The sequence below is a fragment of the Hyla sarda genome, chromosome 6, assembly GCF_029499605.1.
Source record: "Hyla sarda isolate aHylSar1 chromosome 6, aHylSar1.hap1, whole genome shotgun sequence".
In the NCBI taxonomy this organism is placed as follows: Eukaryota; Metazoa; Chordata; class Amphibia; order Anura; family Hylidae; genus Hyla; species Hyla sarda.
The window spans coordinates 248469002-248492417 of NC_079194.1; the positions used below are offsets into that span (position 1 = coordinate 248469002).

At 43.3% G+C, this 23416-nt stretch overlaps 1 protein-coding gene across 6 annotated transcripts in view; it reads left to right on the forward strand.

The window, feature by feature from the left end:
* Window positions 1–23416, forward strand: part of LOC130276901 (mucin-5AC-like) — a 442145-nt gene that overhangs the window by 74158 nt on the left and 344571 nt on the right. For 5 of the 6 annotated variants that reach the window (XM_056526890.1, XM_056526891.1, XM_056526895.1 and 2 more), the window contains 3 exons: window positions 4744–4856; window positions 9600–9816; window positions 12767–12892. In XM_056526890.1, the coding sequence (XP_056382865.1) occupies window positions 4744–4856; window positions 9600–9816; window positions 12767–12892 (456 nt within the window). The remainder of the gene's footprint in view (window positions 1–4743; window positions 4857–9599; window positions 9817–12766; window positions 12893–23416) is intronic. The other variant, XM_056526894.1, reaches the window with a different exon arrangement.

The following is a 23416-nucleotide window of genomic DNA, read 5'->3' on the forward strand; positions in this document are numbered from 1 at the left end:
AGGTGGCTTTCGTAGTCAGCCTTCTGTCTGGAAAGGCCCTGTCATGGGCCACACCGCTCTGGGACCGCGATGACCCCGTCACTGCCTCTGTACACTCCTTCTTCTCGGAAATTCGAAGTGTCTTTGAGGAACCTGCCCGAGCCTCTTCTGCTGAGACTGCCCTGCTGAACCTGGTCCAGGGTAATTCTTCCGTTGGCGAGTACGCCATACAATTCCGTACTCTTGCTTCTGAACTATCCTGGAATAATGAGGCCCTCTGCGCGACCTTTAAAAAAGGCCTATCCAGCAACATTAAAGATGTTCTGGCCGCACGAGAAACTCCTGCTAACCTGCACGAACTCATTCATCTAGCCACTCGCATTGACATGCGTTTTTCTGAGAGACATCAAGAGCTCCGCCAGGAAAAAGACTTAGATCTCTGGGCACCTCTCCCACAGTCTCCGTTGCAATCTACGCCTAGGCCTCCCGCCGAGGAGGCCATGCAAGTGGATCGGTCTCGCCTGACCCGGGAGGAGAGGAATCGCCGTAGGGAAGAGAATCTTTGTCTGTACTGTGCCAGTACCGAACATTACTTGGTGGATTGCCCTATCCGCCCTCCACGTCTGGGAAACGCACGCTCGCACCCAGCTCTCGTGGGTGTGGCGTCTCTTGATTCTAAGCCGGCTTCTCCACGTCTCACGGTGCCCGTGCGGATTTCCCCTTCAGCCAACTCCTCCCTCTCAGCCGTGGCCTGCCTGGACTCTGGTGCCTCTGGGAATTTTATTCGTGAGTCCTTGGTGAATAAATTCCGCATCCCGGTGACCCGTCTCGTCAAGCCACTCTGCATTTCCGTGGTCAACGGAGTCAGGTTGGATTGCACCGTGCGTTACCGCACGGAGCCCCTCCTAATGTGCATCGGACCTCATCACGAAAAAATTGAGTTTTTGGTCCTCTCCAATTGCACTTCCGAAATTCTCCTTGGACTACCCTGGCTTCAACACCATTCCCCAACCCTGGATTGGTCCACAGGGGAGATCAAGAGCTGGGGTTCCTCTTGTTTCAAGGACTGCCTTAAACCGGTTCCCAGTACTCCCTGCCGTGACCCTGTGGTTCCCCCTGTAACCGGTCTGCCGTCCTGCCATAAAAAGTGCCTCTCCCCCCCTCCCAGTCCAGTCAGGCAAGCCTCGGTGCCTCCCCATGGCCCCCGTCCTGGTGTCACACTGCCCCGTGCCAGGCCTCGCCCTCTGCCCTCCCTCCCCATTCCCACTCCTGCTGTACTGCCTGCCGTTGAGGAAACCCTCCTTTCTTTCCCGGTGTCCTCATCCCAGGGGAGGCAGTTACCGGACAAAGAGAAGGGGAGACCTAAGGGGGGGGGGTACTGTTACGCCTAGCGCTCCGGGTCCCCGCTCCTCCCCGGAGGGCTTACGGCGTCTCTCTCTCCGCAGCGCCCCGGTCGGTCCCGCTGACCGGGAGCGCTGCACTGTCATGGCCGTCGGGGATGCGATTCGCACAGCGGGACGCGCCCGCTCGCGAATCGCATCCCAGGTCACTTACCCGTTCCCGTCCCCTGCTGTCATGTGCTGGCGCGCGCGGCTCCGCTCTCTAGGGCGCGCGCGCGCCAGCTCCCTGAGACTTAAAGGGCCAGTGCACCAATGATTGGTGCCTGGCCCAATTAGCTTAATTGGCTTCCACCTGCTCCCAGACTATATCTGATCTCCTCCCATGCACTCCCTTGCCGGATCTTGTTGCCTTAGAGCCTAGTGAAAGCGTTACTGTGTTTATCCATACCGTGTACTTGACCTCCTGCTTGCCTTATTGACTACGATTCTTGCTGCCTGCCCCGACCTTCTGCTACGTCCGACCTTGCTTTGTCTACTCCCTTGTACCGCGCCTATCTTCAGCAGTCAGAGAGGTTGAGCCGTTGCTAGTGGATACGACCTGGTCACTACCGCCGCAGCAAGACCATCCCGCTTTGCGGCGGGCTCTGGTGAACACCAGTAGTGACTTAGAACCGGTCCACTAGCACGGTCCACGCCAATCCCTCTCTGGCACAGAGGATCCACCTCCTACCAGCCGGGATCGTGACAATGATGTTGTCTCTTAGGATTTCCTAATACTTGATTGAATCTATCTTGACCTCCACTGCAGATTTCCAGTGCTCTAGGAAGCAAAATGGTCCCAAAGCTTCACAGTGGTCACAGTGGGGGTGGTGGTGGGGGGGCTATTGACCACCATGCTTCACTGTTGAGTGTTCTCTTTTAGCATGTGCTTTATTCTTCCTCCTCCAGACATACTGCTGATCCATAGGTCCAAATAGTTCTACTTTTGTTTAATTGCCCAAAAGAACAGTATCCCAAAACTTCATTTGTATGGTTTAAAGCATACTGAAGTTGACTTTTCTTACGATTTTGGCTCAGTAGAGAGGCATGTTTTCGGAGTTCAGGCGTGGAGACCTTCAGTGTTTAGTATGTGCCTTGCTGTGCAAATGGAAACCTCAGTGCCCGCTACTACCAAATCTTACTGCAGGTCTTTTGCAGTGGGGGGTTATCACCACCGGCCTCCTCAGGAATTGGGGGGCAGCTGGTGTTAGCTCCCTCTTTCTGCCACATTCAGATAGTGTAGTCATTGTTCCCTTAACTTTGAACGTGGGAACTATGCTTCCAACTGTACCTCTAGGAACATTTAGTTCCTTTTTGCAATCTCTTATATCCATTTCCTTATTTGTGCAAGGCAATAATCTCTTCTCTTAACCCTTTCGACCAATATTTTGACTTATTTCTAATATGCCATCAAGGGCACCTGATGTAACTAATAAAGTTTTGATGCTTGAGACAAGTTGAGACTGATTTGCAAATGTAGTGTATGCTCTTATGAGGAATTCTATTCAGGTGGTTGAATAATTCTCAGACTGTAGCAGACAGTAGAAAAGCATTTTGTGCAAAATTTGGTGAAACCACTTGTTATATTAGTTGTATTGAGCTATTTACAATGATTTTTATTTCATTTTTATTCTTTTACAAATAGTTTAAAATTTGTCAATTTAGCAAAGAAAGCTAATATGCAATGGGGTTTGAATAATTTTGATTGCAACTGTAGTTTACTTTCATGACAAATGAGATTTAACAAAGGCAAGCACATAAGAAAAAATAACAAGCGTAGATAAATTGCTATGCCATAAAATAATAGTATCTAGTAGAGCAAAGTCCACTTCTTAGGCTGGTCTCATGCAGTAGTGAGCTCAATATTTTGCACTAGTAGTTTTAATCCTAAATCAGGGCCTACAAAGAAAAAAAATTGAACTCCTTAAGGACTGAGTTTTTTTTGGTTTTTGTACTTTCGTTTTTTCCTCCTCACCTTTTAAAAATCATAACCCTTTCAATTTTGCACCTAAAAACCCATATGATTGCTTATTTTTTGCGCCACCAATTCTACTTTGCAGTGACCTCAGTCATTTTACCCAAAAATCTACAGTGAAACGGAAAAAAAATAATTGTGCGACGAAATTGAAGAAAAAACGCCATTTTGTAACTTTTGGGGGCTTCCGTTTCTATGCAGTAAATATTTTCAGTAAAAATAACACCAGATATTTATTCTGTAGGTCCATACGATTAAAATTATACCCTACTTATATAGGTTTGATTTTGTCGTACTTCTGGAAAAAATCATAACTACATGCATGGAAACGTATACGTTTAAAATTGTCATCTTCTGACCCCTATAACTTTCTTATTTTTCTGCTTATGGGGTGGTATGAGGGCTCATTTTTTGCGCCGTGATCTGAAGTTTTTAGCCGTACCATTTTAGTATTGATCGGACTTTTTAATCGCTTTTCATTCATTTTTTCATGATATAAAAAGCAATCAAAAATACGTTATTTTGGACTTTGGAATTAATTAAACCGCGCCATTGACCGTGCGGTTTAATTAATTATATATTTTTATAGTTCAGACATTTACGCACGCGGTAATACCACATATGTTTATATTTATTTTTATTTACATGGTGTTTTTTATGGGAAAAGGGGAGTGATTTGAACTTTTATAAAGGAAAGGGTTAAATCACATTTATTAACTTTTTTTTACACTTTTTTTTGCAGTGTTATAGCTCCCATAGGGACCTATAGCAATGCACACACTGATTGCCAGCACTGTTCACTGCAAAGCCACAGCTGTGCAGTGATCAGTGTTATCGGCGGTCGATTGCTCAAGCCTGCATCTCAGGCTTGGAGCAAGCAATCGCCAAAAGGACACGCCAGAGGCAGGTAAGAGGACCTCCGCTCGTGTCCCAGCTGATCAGTACACCGCATTTTCACTGCGGTGATCCCGATCAGCCCCACTGAACAGCCGGGCAGCTTTCACTTTCGTTTTAGATGCTGCGTTCAACTTTGAACATCGCGTCTAAAGGGGTAATGGCGCGTGGCACCGCGATCGCTGCCGCACGCTATTAGCCCGAGGTCCCGGCTTCAGATAAATGCCGGGACCAACCCAATATGACCCCGCGACACCGCGTGACCCCGCATTATATCGCTGGAACCGGTCATGGACGTAAATATACTTCCTTGGTCGTTAAGGGGTTAATGTTAAGATATACAAAGATTTGTTTTTTTGGGGGTTTTGGCTTACAAATACTGATTAAAAATACTGTACCAAATATTGCAGTGTGAAACCAGCCTTATTCAATATATTTGTTGCCCCATGATGATACTGCACAAAACAGAATGGATACCAGAATCTTTAATATTAATATTTTTCTTCTCTTCTCTAGACATTCCTCTTACAGAGACAGAGTTTGGGAATCTTCAAAAAGCAGATGGTCCAAATGAAAACTGTCCAGACGCAACACCTGCCAATTGGAGTGATTGTTCTTCTAAGGAAAATGTAACTATAATCATATCTTTCGTTCAGTAGAAACATCATACAGTGGGGCCACCAATTGTGCAAGTTCTTCCACTTTCTGATGAGAGAGGCCTGTAATTTTCATCATAGGTAGACCTCAACTATGAGAGACATAATGAGAACAAAAAATTCATAAAATCACAGTGTTTGATTTTTAAATAATTGATTTGCTAATTATGGTGGAAAATAAGTATTTGGTCACCTACAAACAAGCAAGATTTCTGGCTCTCACAGACCTGTAAATTCTTCTTTAAGAGTCTCCTCTGTCCTCCACTTGTTACCTGTATTAATGGCCCCTGTTTGAACTTGTTATCAGTATGAAAGACACCTGTCCACAACCTCGAACACTCCCACTCCAAACTCCACTATGGCCAAGACCAAAGAGCTGTCAAAGGACACCAGAAACAAAATTGTAGACCTGCACCAAGCTGAGAAGACTGAATCTGCAATAGGCAACCAGCTCAGCATGAAGAAATCAACTGTGGGAGCAATTATTAGAAAATGGAATACATATAAGACCACTGATAATCTTCCTCGATCTGGGGCTCCACCCAAGGTCTCATCCTGTGGTGTCAAAATAATTACAAGAACGGTGAGCAAAAATCCCAGAACCACATAGGGGGACCTAGTGAATGACGTGGAGAGAGCTGGGACCAAAGTAACAAAGGCTACCATCAGTAACACACTATGCTGCCGGGGACTCAAATCATGCAGTGCCAGATGTGTCCCCCAGCTTAAGCCAGAACATGTTCAGGCCCATCTGAAGTTTGCTATAGAGCAGTTGGATGATCCAGAAGAGTATTGGGAGAATGTCATATGGTCAGATAAAACCAAAGTACAGTAGAACTTTTTGGTAAAAACTCAACTCGTCGTGTTTGGAGGAGAAAGAATGCTGAGTTTCATCCAAAGAACACCATACCTACTGTGAAGCATGGGGGTGGAAACATCATGCTTTGGGGCTGTTTTTCTGCTAAGGGACCAGGACGACTGATCCGTGTAAAGGAAAGAAAGAATGGGGCCATGTATCATGAGATTTTGAGTGAAAACCTCCTTCCATCAGCAAGGGCATTGAAGATGAAATGTGGCTGGATCTTTCAGCATGACAATGTTCCCAAACACACCGCCCAGTTAACAAAGGAGTGGCTTCGTAAGAAGCATTTCAAGGTCCTGGAGTGGCCTAGCCAGTCTCCAGATCTCTTGGAGGGAGTTGAAAGTCCATGTTGCCCAGCGACAGTACCAAAACATCACTGCTCTAGTGGAGATCTGAATGGAGAAATGGGCCAAAATACCAGCAACAGTGTGTGAAAACTCTGTGAAGACTTATAGAAAACGTTTGACCTCTGTCATTGCCAACAAAGGGTATATAAAAAAGTTCTGAGATGAACTTTTGTTGTTGAACAAATACTTATTTCCCACCATTATTTGCAATTACAGTATGCAAGTAGAAAAAAAAGGTAGATTGCACTCATCCACTTATGAAGTTAAAACATCTTCTTTATTTGAACATCATTAAAACATGCCGAGGGAGAGGGTAGAGAGACACGGTCAGCGTAGGCTGACTGACCGGCCGAGGCGAGGCAGCGCTCATTTCGCAGTTCAGCCCGCTTTCTCAAGCCTTGAGGCTTGAGAAAGCGAGCTGAACCGCGAAAGGAGCGATGCCTCGCCTCGGCCGGTCAGTCAGCCTATGCTGACCGCGTCTCTCTACCCTCTCCCTCGGCATGTTTTAATGATGTTCAAATAAAGAAGACGTTTTAACTTCATAAGTGGGTGAGTGCAATCTACCTTTTTTTTTTTTCTACTTGCATACTGCATATACAAGCTCTGAACAATAGATTGCCCCCCCCCCCCCCCCCGAAGTACATCCATTCATTACCTCTGCGCTGTTCCACTCCCCACACTGTAGCTTTAACCCCAGATATCCCAGCTTTGGTGCCTGCCTTGCCTTTCTCAGCCTTAGTAGTATAATTTGCAATTAAATTCTTTAAAAATCAGACAATGTGATTTTATGGATTTTTTTTCTCATTATGTCTCTCATAGTTGAAGTATACCTATGATGAAAATTACAGGACTCTCGCATCTTTCTAAGTGGGAGAACTTGCTCAATTGGTGGCTGACTAAATACTTTTTTGCCCCACTGTATATCATGAATATATTCTTTTATATTTGATTGGCTTTACTGTACTGGATACTGTACATGGTTGTGCATCACAATAATATTCATATTTTCATCTAGGAGATATCTTCAAGGAGTTTGTTGTAGTACTTCTTCTGTAGGTAGTATGGAATCTGTAAGTAATCAGTGGATAAGTCTACTGTTACTCCCATTTTGTCTGACTATTTAGTCAGATTCCTTTACACTCTAACCTAACATGATGGTTCAGTGGTAAATATTATAATATAAAATTTTAGAAATTATATATGTAAAATAATATTATATACAATATAATATTTTTAATTATCAATTCTTTAAACAATCACTGCCTATGACTTCCATCCATCATCTAAAGAAAATATGAGAGATGGATAAAAAGAAAATATACAGCCTGCAGCAACATCCTTTGGTATGGCTGTAGTTGAGTGGGGTTTGTGACTTTCTGGATGCTCCTGCTGTCATCTACAGCTTCAGTTCTTAGGCAGCTTCCTAAGTAAGGTTGGGCTCAAGATAATGTTTGATTCCGGCCATTGAATCCATTGTTTGCATGACCATAGGGTCTAACAAGTTCATAAGCTTTCCCACTACCCAATTGGACACTGGAGAAATGCTCTGCAGTCAGCCCTGGGGACCTTGAAAGGACACTGTTTGTTCTGTGATCCTGCTACTTGGACAAAAGTGTTGTTTTAACCTTAAAGAGAGTATAATATATTGGACTATTAAAGTAGGACTACAGTAATATAACATTATTATCATAATTATTATTGAAAACAATTATCCTTTAATAGTATAAAGAAAAAATGTAATAAAAAGGAGTACAGTAAAAAAAAGTCTGACAAAAGGGATATAGTAAAAAAGTGCTTTCTGCTGACCACAGTGCTCTCTGCTGACACCTCTGTCCATGCCAGGAACTGTCCAGAGCAGGAGAGGTTTGCTATGTGGATTGGCTCCTACTCTGGACAGTTCCTGACACAAACAGTGTCAGCAGAGAGGTCTATGGTCAGACAGAAAAGAACAATTCAACTTCTTCTGTAGCATACAACAGCTGATAAGTACTGGAAGGATTAAGGTTTTTTTAATAGAAATAATTAACAAATCTGTTTAACTTTCTGGAGCCAGTTGATTTGAAAATTTTTATTTTTTTCAACTGGAGTACCCCTTTAATTTCTGTGTTAGGAAAATCGAAAATACCGGAGAATCAGGGCCTCACGGAGCACCCAGGTAACAGTAAATACTATTGTCATCAGCATCACCCGCACTACAAGCCTATACCAAAAGGTTTAGTGCAGGTGATGTTAATAACAGATTGCCTTTGAAGGTCCCAAATATCAAACTATAGGCCCTCTACAATGTGGGGCTCAACTAGGGTTTGCTATTGTTGAGCCCCACAGGGCCTAGGATTTACTATGTAGTTGAGCCCCACAGGACCTATGGGTAGAAGTAAGGATTTCCCCCAATTAACCAATAAACCATAATAAAGACAAATCAATCTACAGTTTGCAGCATAAAGTAAATCTAAGAAATACTGGAAAGATAAAACAGTAAAAATGATTGCATAAAGGGAGATTCTGTCCTCTCTTCTCTCATACAAGAGGTTTGTGGCTTGTTAACCAAGGAAAACAAAAGATGGCAGGATATAGACCGACGCAAGGGAATGGTAAGCCAAGTCTTAGGATTTTTATACAATAAACTGATCCAACTAATACATGTATGCACCAAAATCAAGCTTTGTAAGTATGGCCATGGTTACTTCACAGTATGAAATGCCATTTCAACCAATGAGATTATGCATCAGGCCTCCATTTACATTCACACCTGCAAATAGTAAAATATTCTTCTGTTATTAAAATAAATCTTTTGCAGAATGAAGCAATTTTGGTCAGCATGTATCAAATTAGCAATCCCACCTGCCGAAATGTTAATGAAAACTTGGACAAGTTATTTGGCAAAACTGTTTAATATCTGCCAATAGCTTATCCACCAAAGACAAAAGCCTAAAAAAATGTTAACTATTCATTCTATATACTTCATTGCTTTAGACACTGTACTCTACTAGGATGCAGGAAGCGTTATGCCTCTAATAAGCACTATAGTAAGAAATACAGATGTATGCCAGCATCATCTTGATCCTTAAAGAATTAAGATATTTTTACCTAAAGGAAATCTGTCATCAGTGTCACCTGGACTAACCTGTCGGTACAGATAGGTAGTGCAGGTGACACTGATGACAACCATACGTACCTGGTTCAGTTCCGTGCTCCTGTTCTCCTGCTATCTTCCGTCATTGTTTTCGTTCAAGTGCCAACTTGTGTTAGGTGAACACTTTGTTATTAACGCGATCAATATAACCATGGCTACAGCTACATTAACGGACTACACAACATATCTATAATATTTCTGTTATCATTCATAATTTATGACTCCTTCTGTTAACATTCTGCTTTGACTATTATTTTCATCTGGTGCATATGGATCTTAACAGTAAAACTCAATAACTAACTAGCATGTTTATCACCTACTGTACGGACTGTGTATGAACTTATTCTTTTCACTGCATTGTTTATGTCTTTTAGGAAGCAATATGTGAAGTTGCATTGACAAGTAATCATTTTGAAAACTGTCATCCAATGATTGCAGTTGAGCCGTATATAGAAGCTTGCAGGCAAGACTTGTGTCGATGTAAGGCAGCTGATCGGACATCCTGCATTTGTTCAACTGTTGCAGAGTATTCCCATCAGTGCATTCTTCATAGAGGACAGCCACAAAACTGGAGAAGTTCAGATTTTTGTTGTAGGTTTACAAACTATGCTTTCAAATAAATAAATAAGCATTGAGGTATTCATCTGAGGAATCAGTCATCAGTATTTTACTTCAGGCTTATAAGTAGAACAGTTGTATGGACCTATAGAAAAAATAAAAACCAAAAACACGGGTGTCATAAAGCTGTAAGTGTAAGGAGGGGGGTATGTACAAATTCTCTGTATGCTCCTACAGCATAAGTTATGGACCACGTAAAAAGGACTGCTAAACGCAGCTATAAACTACCAAACCAAACACTGATACTGCAGCAGACCAAGATATGATAATCACAAAATGTGATCTTTATTGAATACACAAAATGACACATAAAAACATGATAAAAACAGAGATGATAGCAGCTGAAAAAAATGAATGTCTCTGGAAGCTATACACATAGTAATAGTAATATAGAATAAATGTTAAGTAGCCCTCGAAGGATCTACAGAGTAGGGGTTCACAGGGTGCCATATGAAGTATTACAAAATAATACAAAATAAAATGGCAGTTCAAAGGTGCAACAACAATGAACACCACAGAGATACCCACATGGGCAAATCAAGAGGCAGCCAAGCGACGTCCACCGCTGCAGTCAGTTTGTATCTCAAGCTGCTTGTGTTCAGCTCCTTTGTACTAGTTTTTGTATACTCCTTGCTTGTTAAATCCCATGTATTCTGATCTTGGCTTGTGACATTGGTATTCTCTGCTTATTGATTTGGTACCTTTGCTGCTATCTCAGTTTTGAACCGGCTTGTTTGACTACTTGTTTCTTGTATTCACCTGTGAACCCTTTGTGTCCTGACCTGCTTCTCTGATGGCTGTACTGTGGTGTTTATTACTTTTGGACCTTGTTACGCCCCTGCACTTTCTTAGAACAGGGATCGCCGTCTACTTGAGAATCTTTCTTTTAGTGTAGATACCAAAGTACAAAGTGGCTGTGGGTGAACTCAAGACTGCATTTATCCCTGCATTATGTGACACCTGGCCAGAAATCCATAGGTACCTCCTGGAACCAGGTAGAACCGCAAAGCGATTTTCATTCTCCAGCCTATTGGTATAAAGAAAACTGGGTAATAGATCCCTGTTCTGAGCTCTGAAGGTGGGAGCATCCCCTATGGCTCCTTTAACAAGATATTTTTGAATATGCTCCTTAAAGCAGTCTGTTTTGCTTGAAAAAAAAAAAGCTTTGTCCTTGACATCTATGGAGTAGCCGTCTGTTATGACCCAAGGATCCTGTATGGATTTAACCCAATCCTCGTTGAAATTGAGAAAACAACCCCCTATGGAAAGATGCAGAGCTGCAAAACGGAATACAGATGGGGACAGGGGGGGGGGGAGCAGATCCCCAAAGCCTCTTAGAGGCACATAGTCATAAAACAAAAAAAAACGATGGAACTCAGCTTGGATTTCTTGGATTTTTACATGGATTAATTAAAGAGTACCTGTCACCAAATAAACATTTTAATATAGTGTTCCTTGCGTAATTAGCAGACACGTTCCCATTCACTTGCTTTTAAAATTATCAACATAAATATGTTTAAAATGTACTATAAAAAACGGCCATTAGGTGGCTCTGTTCTGTTCCCTGCCACAAATAATACAGTGAGTTTGGTCTCCTCCCGGCCTGGCAGGAGTCCAAAATCATGAAATTTTTCTCTGCACTGAGCTTGATTGACAGCTGCACAGAAAGTGAAAGCTCCACAGATTCTCACAGAATGCTGCACAGACTGAAAGCTGCAAGAGAGCCTCACTGCTGGGAAATGCTCACTTTCTCCTTCTGGGAAATTGCAGGAGCAGGAAGAAAGCTTTTAAAGCTCTGAGATTGTTTTTAAGGGTGTTAGGAGTAGTTGGGGAACATAGCCTGAGGTAGTTGAGAACAGTTTATTTGGTGACAGGTACTTTTTAAAGTCTTGCTTTTTAGTCAAGAATTAATACATTTTCTGCCGTTGAAGCTGGATTGCTTTTTAAGCTATTAGTTCTGCATAGACTTGGAAGCCAGTTTAAGTTTGATCTGCATCAAATCTGTTGTCAAATTAACAGACTTGAAGGCGGACAGAATGTTGTCTCATGATTCTTCGCTATCAATATCATTCTGGATGACTTGCAGACAAGGAAGCCACCACAATTGAGGCTATGACAACAGAAGCAGAGGCAGACATGGCAGTGTATCTGCTCCTCTATCCATCGGGTCCTGCAGATGAGAGCCATCATCTGCAGGGACCACAGTGCACTTTGATAGATTGGATATGGCCATATCCACCTGGAGTATCAACCCCCAGGAACGTAACTGACTCTCCTGGATCGGAAACATGGAGCAAAATCTTTAAATGGAGAACCGGCCCTTTCTTAAGTTTCATCCACTCTGTCTTCATGTCAGAGAGGAGAGTCTCATCTGCTTTATAGACCCTTAGCACCCTAGAAGAAGGATCAGATGGTTCCCTCTTGTTAACATCATGGTCTCCCGACCTGATGGAATTTAAAAGTTTTGGAATGTTCTTGGGAGGGAAAAAAATTGATAGCAAGTCCACCTAATTAGAAGAAGATGAGGAGCAGGAATCTTAAAGCTGTCAAAATCATTGTTTCACATTGTAGTAGGAATTAAAATTATTCTCATACAGTACCCATACATTGCTTATTGATATTTATATGATGATCCAATATTTGACTTTCTATTGAAATACATAAGATTCAGGGGTCCCCAATGCAAAGATCAGAATGGGGTCCCTATCAACCAGATACACAAAGTGTTTGGTGGGCTAAACATGAAAAAAAATCTGGTCTGGATAAGGTTGTGGCCTATTCAAAGAGGTGGTCTTCTAGAGAGGTTTCACTATATTTCATACATATAAAACATACATATAAAAAAGTACAGTTGTTATGATTAACACAAGCTCTTTGGTGTCTGTTTGTACCCTTAATGTTAAATGTTACTGTTTTCTTGCAGACAAATCTTGTCCATCCAACATGCTCTATAGGGAGTGTGGCTCACCCTGTATGAAAAGTTGTTCTGATCCAGAAAGACATCTTGTTTGTGATGAACACTGTGTAGAGGGTTGCTACTGTCCTCCAGGTGAGTAAGCTCTTTACTCTAAATAAATGAAGTTCCAAAATATTCCTTTAGTATGAAATGGTCACTAAGCATTTCACATTGCGCATAAATCAATAGTACAAACAGAGGTGTTGCCAGACAATACTAGGTCCCATAGCAATTTTTTTTAACACTCACCCCATGTTATACTGATCAGATTTAGTAAATACATAATAACTATTACATCCAGTGACTCACAGGTGACATTCTACACAGGTTTGTTCTCCTTCTGGGCCAAGCCACCATGATGACATCTCCGACAAACAATAGACTAAAGGAAGTCATCTAAAGCCCCCCATTTTTGCAGCTGTCCCCTTTTCTATAGCAACCCCATCTTTTCAAGGACCTTTAATGATATCATAAAAAGTCCTTGGCTCTGTTGTAGAGAACTGCATTGGGATTGGGATCCCGCAGGCCCCGTGGTACCCACTGAAATACTTGCGGGTGGAATTTGGTATGTTGCAAGCAGTCAAACACTATGCCTGTGGGTCCCGCAAATCTTGCACACTCCCGCATTGCAGGGGCAGAACAGGTGCCAGATTAGCCTGCAGTCACTTTCCCTTAATTCAGCTCACCCAACGCCCAATGCACAGCAAACTCATTAAGGCTGTGGAGCCTCTAGTGTCTGAAACTTGGCTGCGCTGCCACTGACTCCTCCCCCCGCCGTATGTGAACACAATCTTGTCAGGGTGGTGACATGGTGCTGAACTTCTCAGGTTCACCGTAAGGGTTAGAAGGACTTTTGTCAATAGTAAACTCGAGGAACACTAGGTACACAGCAACCGTAGTGACCACCAGTGTCCTGTGCAAACATAAAGTCCTCTACTGTATTGCATTATACTGGAGGATACCACCATATACTGTCCGACTGCACTCTGAATCCATAGTGCCCAACAGTGCCCTGTGCACACATAATGTCATGCATTGTGTTGCATGACATTTCTATAGTACCTTATGGTGCAAATATGCCATTCAGGTGCATAGGGAAGCTAGGAGAATGTCTGACCTAGCCTATAATCTGCTTATACTGTACATGTGTGTGACAGTCAGACCCTGTACTTATTATATGAGTTATGAAGTTTGCCTGTTTACAGCCATAAGCAAAGGTGTTATTCAGTAGCCTGGGACATTCTCACCTAGCTTTCCTATGCTTCTGAATAGCACATCTGATTATATATCACTATATGTACAGGCACACTTCAGAACTCATACAATAGTCCCTGCAAATTACTGGCGGCTATGTTGGCTGCAGTTCTAAGCAGATGTGCCATTTAGAAGCATGAAAAACTTGAGGGATAGTGTTAAAGGGGTTATCCAAGAAAAACTTTTTTTTATATATCAACTGGCTCCAGAAAGTTAAACAGATTTGTATATTACATCAATTAAAAAATCTTAATCCTTTCAGTACTTATGAGCAGCTGAAGTTAAGGTTGTTCTTTTCTGTCTAAGTGATCTCTGATGACACGTGTCTCGGGAATCCCCATAGCAAACCTCTTCTAAACTGGGCGATTCCCAAGACACATCAGAGAGCACTTAGACAGAAAAGAACAACCTTAACTTCAGAAGCTCATAAGTACTGAAAGCATTAAGATTTTTTAATAGAAGTAATTTACAAATCTGTTTAACTTTCTGGAGCCAGTTGATATATAAATAAAAAAAATTCCTGGACAACCCCTTTAAGCTGCCTGCACCTCTTTTACTTTATGACTAGACAGAAAACACCTTCAAATAGCTGTGAGAGAATATTTTTGGGAGCAGGCGGGACTGAAAACACGATGCGGGAGCAGGCTGGAGTGGAACACATGCTTTGCACAAGTGGGCGGTAATGGTTAGAAATTCATCAGAAGGGTGCATGAGCGGCATTAAGAAAACTGTCAGGCACGGACTGGTGTGCTCAAGCTACATCTCAAGGATATTTAATGACATTAGCAAAAAGGTCCTTGTGAATATTCATAGCCCCTTCGCTCATGTGAACAAAAGGTGGGTGGGCAGGTATGCTGGCTCCCACCTCAATTGGGCAAAGGATGACACTTACATATTAGCAATAGAGGCTAATACACCCTGTATCTCTGGAACGGCGGTGCCCATTCTGGTAAGTTATGCATGATTTTAATATGGTTCACCTGCACTATAACCCTGTGTATTGGGTGAAGTGGCCATCCCTTTAACCCTTAGGAATGCTGGCAAGGTAATTTTATTTCTTTCCCTGTTATTGAGCCCCTCAACCATAGTGCTGAGTTATTTATCATTGTCTCCATATCAGGGGATGGACCTGCTATGACATAATGCTGGTGAAAGTGTACCAAATAGGCTTGCACCGAGCTGGGAGCTGATTTACACAGTGAACTACAATAGATGGCATGTGGGGAGCGAATGGGTTACTGATGTACTGGCTTTGCAAGGTGTTATGAGCAGAAAGAAAACAAGTACAGCAGCAGTAAAATAAGGAAAGTTAGCACCTCTGCTAAGATGAGAGGGAAACCTTATTTACCTTGCATGGACAGTGAAGATCCTATGACTACTGACAGATGCAGGTACACAGTCTCTCTCACCCCAGCACAGCGTACATGTTAGGAACAATCATTACGGTGTGCACTGCACTTAGGCGCCAGAGAAGGGGGCGCCAATTTGGGGCTAATAAATTGCAATCAAGTAAAGTTGAAATTCCTACACTCAGAGAATGGATGGCGCTGATCCTTCCAGCGTGCATAGGGTGGCTGTGTATAAAGGGACTTGGAGTCATTAGTAAAAGGGCCCCAAACACATAAAAATAAAAAAACTGTTAAAACAACAGTTACTCACTTGTACAATCCCCCGGTCAGTCTTCCTTTTTGAAGTCACGTTCAGTACTCATAGCATCCCCACTCAGTGATCGGAGTCAAGAAGCGAGGAATATAGCATGTAACTGCTGAGGCCGCTGATTGGCTATAGATGTCATATAACCTCAACTACAGAAGGAATGCTGGGGTGCCGACTGGAGCTGGGAGGGGCAAATGGACATGTGAGTAAATGTTGGTATGCCCTTTTGCAGCTTTTCTCAAAACCTGGATATAAGACTTTGGATATAAGATGTTCATACATGCATTTTCTTTAGGAGCTTCCATCACAGATTCCATAAAAAATTACAGACAACCCCCCCCCCCCCCATATTTTTAGAGCATTATATAAGTGAAGCATGTGTAAAGCAGCACTGATGGTATTCTTCTACAGTCATTAGGCAGTGGCAATATGCGATCAGCATTTCGTGGCATTATGTGGTTTCTATTATATAACTAGCTGAATACCCGGCGTTGCCCGGTAAAATAAACAAAGGAGGAAGCTTTTGACTTCATATCCAGTCCTCATATATTGTTGTCATATCCCAACTAGTGTTGAGCGGCATAGGCCATATTCGAATTCGCGAATATTCGCGAATATATGGACGAATATTCGTCATATATTCGCGAATATTCGCATATTCGTTATATTTTCGCATATGCGCATATTCGCGTATGCGAAAATTAGCATATGTGAATATTAGCAAATACAAAATTAGCATACGCGCAAATTCGCATATGCGAAAATTAGCATATGCGAATTTTCTCATATGCGAATTTTCGCACGCCAGTCTCACACAGTAGTATTAGAGCCTTCTTTACACCACACGAGCTGGAAGCAGAGAGGGATGATCACTGTGATGTGTACTGTGAAGAAAAAAAAAAAAAGAAAAAAAAAAAAAAACGAATATTCGTAATTACGAATATATAGCGCTATATTCGCGAAATTCGCGAATTCGCGAATATGCGATATTCGCGAATAATATTCGAATTGCGAATATTCGCGAGCAACACTAATCCCAACCCCACATCCCGACCTCCTATCCCGTCCTCCTGTCCCGACCTCCTATCCCGTCCTCCTATCTCAACCTCCTATCTTGTCCTCCTATCCCGTCCTCCTATCCCGACCTCCTATCCCGATCTCCTATCCCATCCTCCTATCCTGTGCTCCTATCCCATCCTCCTATCCTGACCTCCTATCTCGACCTCCTATTCCGTCCTCCTATCCCATCTTTCTATCTCGACCTCCTATCCCGTCCTCCTATCTCGACCTCCTATCCCGACCTCCTATCCCGTCCTCCAATCTCGACCTCCTATCCTGACCTCCTATCCTGACCTCCTATCCCGACCTCCTATCCTGACCTCATATCCTGACCTCCTATCCCGACCTCCTATCCTGTCCTCCTATCCCATCCTCCTATCTCGACCTCCTATCTCAACCTCCTATCCCGTCCTCCTATCCTGACCTCCTATCCTGACCTCCTATCCCGTCCTCATATCTCGACCTCCTATCCCATCCTCCTATCTCGACCTCCTATCTCGACCTCCTATCCCGACCTCCTATCCAGACCTCCTAACCCGTCCTCATATCCCGTCCTCATATCTCTACCTCCTATCCCGACCTCCTATCCCATCCTGTAACATGTGACCAGGTATTATTGAAATCACTCCAGCCCAATGGAAATTATATGGGAACATACATTTTCCCATTGATTTGCATGGGACTTTAAACAAAAACCCTGACCCTCACAAATGGGGGTAGTTAAGGGTTAAATTTACTATCCTATATTTTAAGTGGATATATAAGTAACATGTGACCAAGTATTATGGAAATATCTCCAGCCGTTTGGAAGTTATGCAGTAACATATATTTCCCATTGACTTGTATGGGACTTTAAACATAAGCCCCGCCCCTGGCAAATGGGGGTGAGTAAGGGTTAAATTACCTACCCTATGTTTGTTGTTGACATATAAGTAACATGTGTGCCAAGTTTCATGTTAATATCTTTAGCCGTTTGAAAGTTTTTGTGGAACATACACACATACACACATACATACACACACACGTTGAGTTTTATATATATAGATGTTATTGTTGGAAATCATGGCCTTGGTATACTTTGTACAGTTTAGTGCTTATATTTACAGGTATGTGGTAGTATTATTCGGTCTTTATTTATTTGTTTCTCTCGTACATTGGGTCTTGTTTAGTAACTGTATGCACGCAGACCTTTATTACTTTTGTTTGGGTGGGGGGCCATTTCCATTTTCACCTCAGTCAGCCAATTATAATGAGTGCAATTTTCCCTCATTAAAATCCATTTTGCACCGCTTGTTGCACTCAATCATTTGTAGGCCACAGACGTCACACACCTTACCTCCACTCACACTGAAACTGTTTCTTTGGAATCAGGTAGGCAGCATGCCCTGCCTCCCTAACAGAGGTTGGAGCAGGTGCCATTTTCTCTGTTCAGGTGGGAAATCAGGAAGAGAGGAAATAATCACAGGCAGCATCAGACTTTCTGGGAGGCAGGGGTGCCTACATAAAATACTGGGGAGACGTACCTATAAAATTGAGGGCCTACCTACTTGTGAGACACACCTACTGTATGTAATGGGTGACCTATCTACTGTTAGGACACTTTGTTTGACTTGCCAAAGCAGTCTACTTAAGTTATTGGGAATTTACTATGATTACAAAAGGGGGTAACATAGTAACATAGTTCATAAGGCCGAAAAAAGACCAGAGTCTATCAAGTTCAACCTATAATCCTAATGAGTCGCAACTGAGTTGATACAGAGGAAGGCAAAAAACCCTCATACTTGAGGTAAAAATTGATAACCAACTTCAAATATGGCATCAGAATAGATCCCTGGATCAACCTTCTGTCCATATAGATCTAGAATCCATAAACTGTAATGTTATTATTCTCCAAAAATGCATCCAGACCCCTTTTAAATTATTTTACCGAGTTCACCATGACCACCTCGTCTGGCAGATAATTCCACAGTCTCACTGCTCTTACAATAAAGAACCCTCGTCTGTGCTGGTGTAGAAACCTTCTAGACGTAGAGGATGCCCCTTGTTATAGATACAGTCCTGGGTAGAAATAGATCATGGGAGAGATCTCTGTACGGTCCCCTGATATATTTATATATAGTTATTTGGTCTCCCCTAAACCTTCTTTTTTCTAACCTAAATAACTCTTATTCTGATAATCTTTCTGGGTACTGTAGTCCTCCCATTCCCCGTATTACTCTGGTTGCCCGTCTTTGAACCCTCTCCAGCTCCACTATATCTTTCTTGTACACTGGTGCCCAGTACTGTACACAGTATTGTATGTGTGGTCTGACTAGTGATTTGTACAGTATGTGTTTTACACTCTTTACCAATGAGTCTTTCTGTCTCTATTTTTGCGGCTTTTATCTGTTTTTTTTTAACATATTTTACATTTTTAAAATATGCTTTTTCACTGCCATCCTCTTTTAGTAGTTTAAATGCTTTATTTTTGTCATTTATTGCCCCCTTAACATTTTTATTCATCCATATTGGTTTTCTTTTATTTCTGACCCTTTTATTCCCATAAGGTATATACATCTTACAGTGAGAACTTAAGATATTTTTAAAAGAAGTCTCCCATTTAGTGTCAGTAGTCTTGTTTTTGAGGACATTGTCCCAATTTAAATTGTTAAGGGCTTCTCTGAATTGATCAAACTTTGCTTTAATAAAGTTAATTTTTTTTGTGCCCCCTCGAGAGATTCCCTTATTGAAGAACAAGTTATAATGTATTATATTATGATCACTATTTCCTAGGTATCCTTCTACTTGCACATACTCTGTCAGGTCTGTTGGTTAATATTAAGTCTAGTAGGGCGCCTCCTCTGGTCGGGTTCTGCACCATTTGGGACAGATAATTGTCTTTAGTTATAGTCAGAAACCTGTTTCCTTTATGAGATCCACAGTTCTCAGTCTCCCAGTTTATATTAGGATAGTTAAAGTCCCCCATTATAATCACTTCATTCTGATTTGCTGCCTTGTTTATTTGCCTTAGTAATTGATCTTCTGCCTCTTCCATTATGTTTCGTGGCTTATAACAAACCCCTATCAAAATTTTTTTCTTTTCATCTTCATATATTTCTACCCATAATGACTCCACATTATTGTTTCCCTCCCATATATCCTCCCGTAGCGCGGCCTTCAGACTCAATTTCCCATAAAGACAAGCTCCTTCAGCTTTCCGTTTTGTCTGATCCTTCCTGAATAGACTATAACCCTGTATGTTGACCGCCCAGTCACAGCTACCGTCCACCCAAATCTCTGTTATACCCACTATGTCATAATTTTCTTTAGACATCAACCACTCCAGTTCCTCTGTTTTATTGGACAGACTTCTGGCATATGTCATCATGCAATACAATGGTGTATGTTTTTTCTTCCTATGAAGCCTATCCCTATTAACTATTCTAAGCCCTCCCTCCGCTCCACCCCCAGGTATATTAATATGACCCCCCACTCTATCTACACTATCTTCCCCCTCTACATTGTAGGTTCCCTCCCCCCAGACCCTAGTTTAAACACTCCTCCACCCTTCTAGCCATGTTCTCCCCAAGCACAGCTGCCAGCTGCACCCTCCCCATTGAGGTGCAGCATGTCCCTACGGTAGAACCGGTATCCGACAGTGAAGTCGGCCCAGTTCTCCATGAACCCAAATCCCTCCTTCCTACCCCAGCTTCTGAGCCACTTATTTACCGCCCTAATCTCCTGCTGGCTCTCCGGTGTGGCTCGTGGTACAGGTAATATTTTAGAAATTATTACTTTGGAGGTCCTTGCCTTAAGCTTGTGGCCTAGTCCCTCAAAAAATTTTTAAGGACCCTCCACCTACCTCTTACTTTGTCATTGGTGCCAATATGTACCATGACTGCTGGGTCCTCTCCAGCCCCACCCAGCAACCTGTCAACCCGATCTGCAATGTGCAGAACTTGAGCGCCAGGAAGACAACACACTGTTCGGCGATCCCGTTCTTTGTGACAGATCGCCCTGTCTGTCCCTGTAATAATTGAATCCCCCCACTACCAGTACCTGTCTTAACTGCCCTGTTCTCCTCCCTCCTTACTGGAGCAGATACCCCCCTGGCGGTCAGAGGCAGTATCTTGCTGCAGTACTGCTAGCTCTGAAATGGCATCACCCTCATCTGTTAACCAGGAAAACTTGTTGCGGTGTGCCCCTTCAGGACTAGCCTCTCTGACACGTTTCCCTCTACCCTGTTTTCTAACTGTAACCCAGCTAACTGCCTGACCGTCCTGCACCACCGTCCCACTATCCTCCCCCACCTCTACCCCAAAGAGTACTTGCTCTGTGAGCAGGAGACTCCTCTCCAGGTTGTCAATGCGTCCCAGTGTTGCCAGTTGCTCCTCTAGATCCAGGATCTGGGCTTCCAAATGAACAACTCGCACACATCTCACACAAAAATATGCACCCTGAAACTGCTGTTCAAGGATTGCATACATTGTGCAAGTTGCACACTGGACTGCCTTTTCAAACATGGAAACCATACTAGATTTGGGGATTGCAAAAAATAACACACAAAAAAAAACAATCCAATATTTCAATTAAACTCCCTGAATTTAATGTCACTTAATTTTAAGTTCCTCTCACTTTTATACTTACACTCACTTGTATACTTCACACTTTTGTGTACACTCACTTGTATACTTCACACTTGTATACTTCACACGCTTAGTGTACTTGCTTTTATAGTTTCCAGATACCACTTCTCACTGCCTGGAAGTGAATGCAAAGGGGTGGTGACTTATATATGAAGAGGCAGATTTATTGCCATATAAACAGGCATGTATGGACAAGACATGTGTAACTGGTAGGAGTTAACAAGAGCCACGCCCGCATGATGCGTCAAAAAGTAATTCTGCTCTATGCCTTCTATGACCCTAGGACAGTGATGGCGAACCTATGGCACACGCGCCACAGTTGGCATGCTGAGCCCCCTCTGTGGGCACGCGGCCATAGTTCGCCATGCGACCTGTGCAGTCTTGCGACCGCTCCTCCCCTCGGCTCTCCGAAGGTTTCCGAAGCTAGAGCTGGGGGGAGCGAAGTCAGAGGACGCAGGTCTGCGCGGATGAAACAAACCACACACCCCTCATCTCCTCCTCTCAGAGGACGCAGGTCTGCATGGAAGACAGAAGGCAGAGCAGAGGAGAGAGGACATACACAGCTCCTCATCTCCCCTCCCCATGCTCTGCCTTCAGCGGACGCAGGTTTCCACAACAAAAAGAAGCCAGGGCAGGGGGAGTGGACGTACACGGCTCCTCATCTCCCCTGCCTAATGATTTCTATGCGTGAAAGGGACATAATGCACGGGCTGGGGATAAGGGGGGGGGAGCATCACAGACTGGGGATGATTTCTATGTGTGAAGGGGACATACTAAATGGGCTGGGGATAAGGGGGGGGCGACATCACAGACTGGGGATGATTTCTATGTGTGAAGGGGGACGTACTGAACGGGCTGGGGATAAGGGGGGGGGACATCACAGACTGGGGATGATTTCTATGTGTGAAGGGGGACATACTGAATGGGCTGGGGATAAGGGGGGGGGTCATTACAGACTGGGGATGATTTCTATGTGTGAAGGGTGAAGGGGACATACTGAATGAGCTGGGGATAAGGGGGAGGGGGACATCACAGACTGGGGATGATTTCTATGTGTGAAGGGGGACATACTGAATGGGCCGGGGAGAAGGGGGGGGGGGCATTACAGACTGGGGATGATTTCTATGTGTGAAGGGGACATACTGAATGGGCTGGGGATAAGGGGGGGACATCACAGACTGGGGATGATTTCTATGTGTGAAGGGGACATATTGCACATGCTGGGGATAAGGGGGGGACATCACAGACTGGGGATGATTTCTATTTGAGGGCACTTTGAGGGGAAAAAGTTGGCGTGCATTATGGTTTGGGCACTCAGGCTCAAAAAGGTTTGCCATCACTGCCCTAGGACCATGCTACCCACTTCCTGTGTTCTATCTTGCTGGGGCTGTTACTAGAGACATATTTTCCCTTACAATAGGCAGTGGACAGGAGATTGCAAGGGAGTCATCTAGGGGCTATAGGCTCTCAGATTGTGGTAAGTTGTTTGAAACAACGGAGGCCACTAAACTTCTCACAGTTCATTGGCTTTTTTGTGCTCTAGCATACAAAATTACTCATGTCTCAGGATTTCCCAGGTTGCAGTGCTTCGAGACTTGACATCACTAGTCAGGTGATCAGAGGGAGCCTGTCCTGCTTCAATTTTGCAACAGCTGTAGGCCCCCTGGTTAGAAAACCCTGTGTTTCAATGGGTGTAGTGGCTGATGTGTGGGAGGAAGGAAAGTGATCTCAAACTTTCAAGCATGGAACTGTGGGATGTGTAGTTTAGAGAACAAAATCCAACAGGAGATACCCAGTTCTGGCAGGTAAGTACTAAAATCACTTTATGGTGGATAACCCCTTCAATACCACATTATTCCCCCAACTCTGATTTCCCCCATTTGCCGCATCATTCCCCCTGTGCCACATCATTCCTCCCCCTTTCTTAGGCCCTGTGCCACAATATTTTCCCCCATCTTATCCCCTCTGTGCCTCATCATTTCCCCCTTTGTTCACCCCTGTTCCTCATCATTTCCCCCTTTGA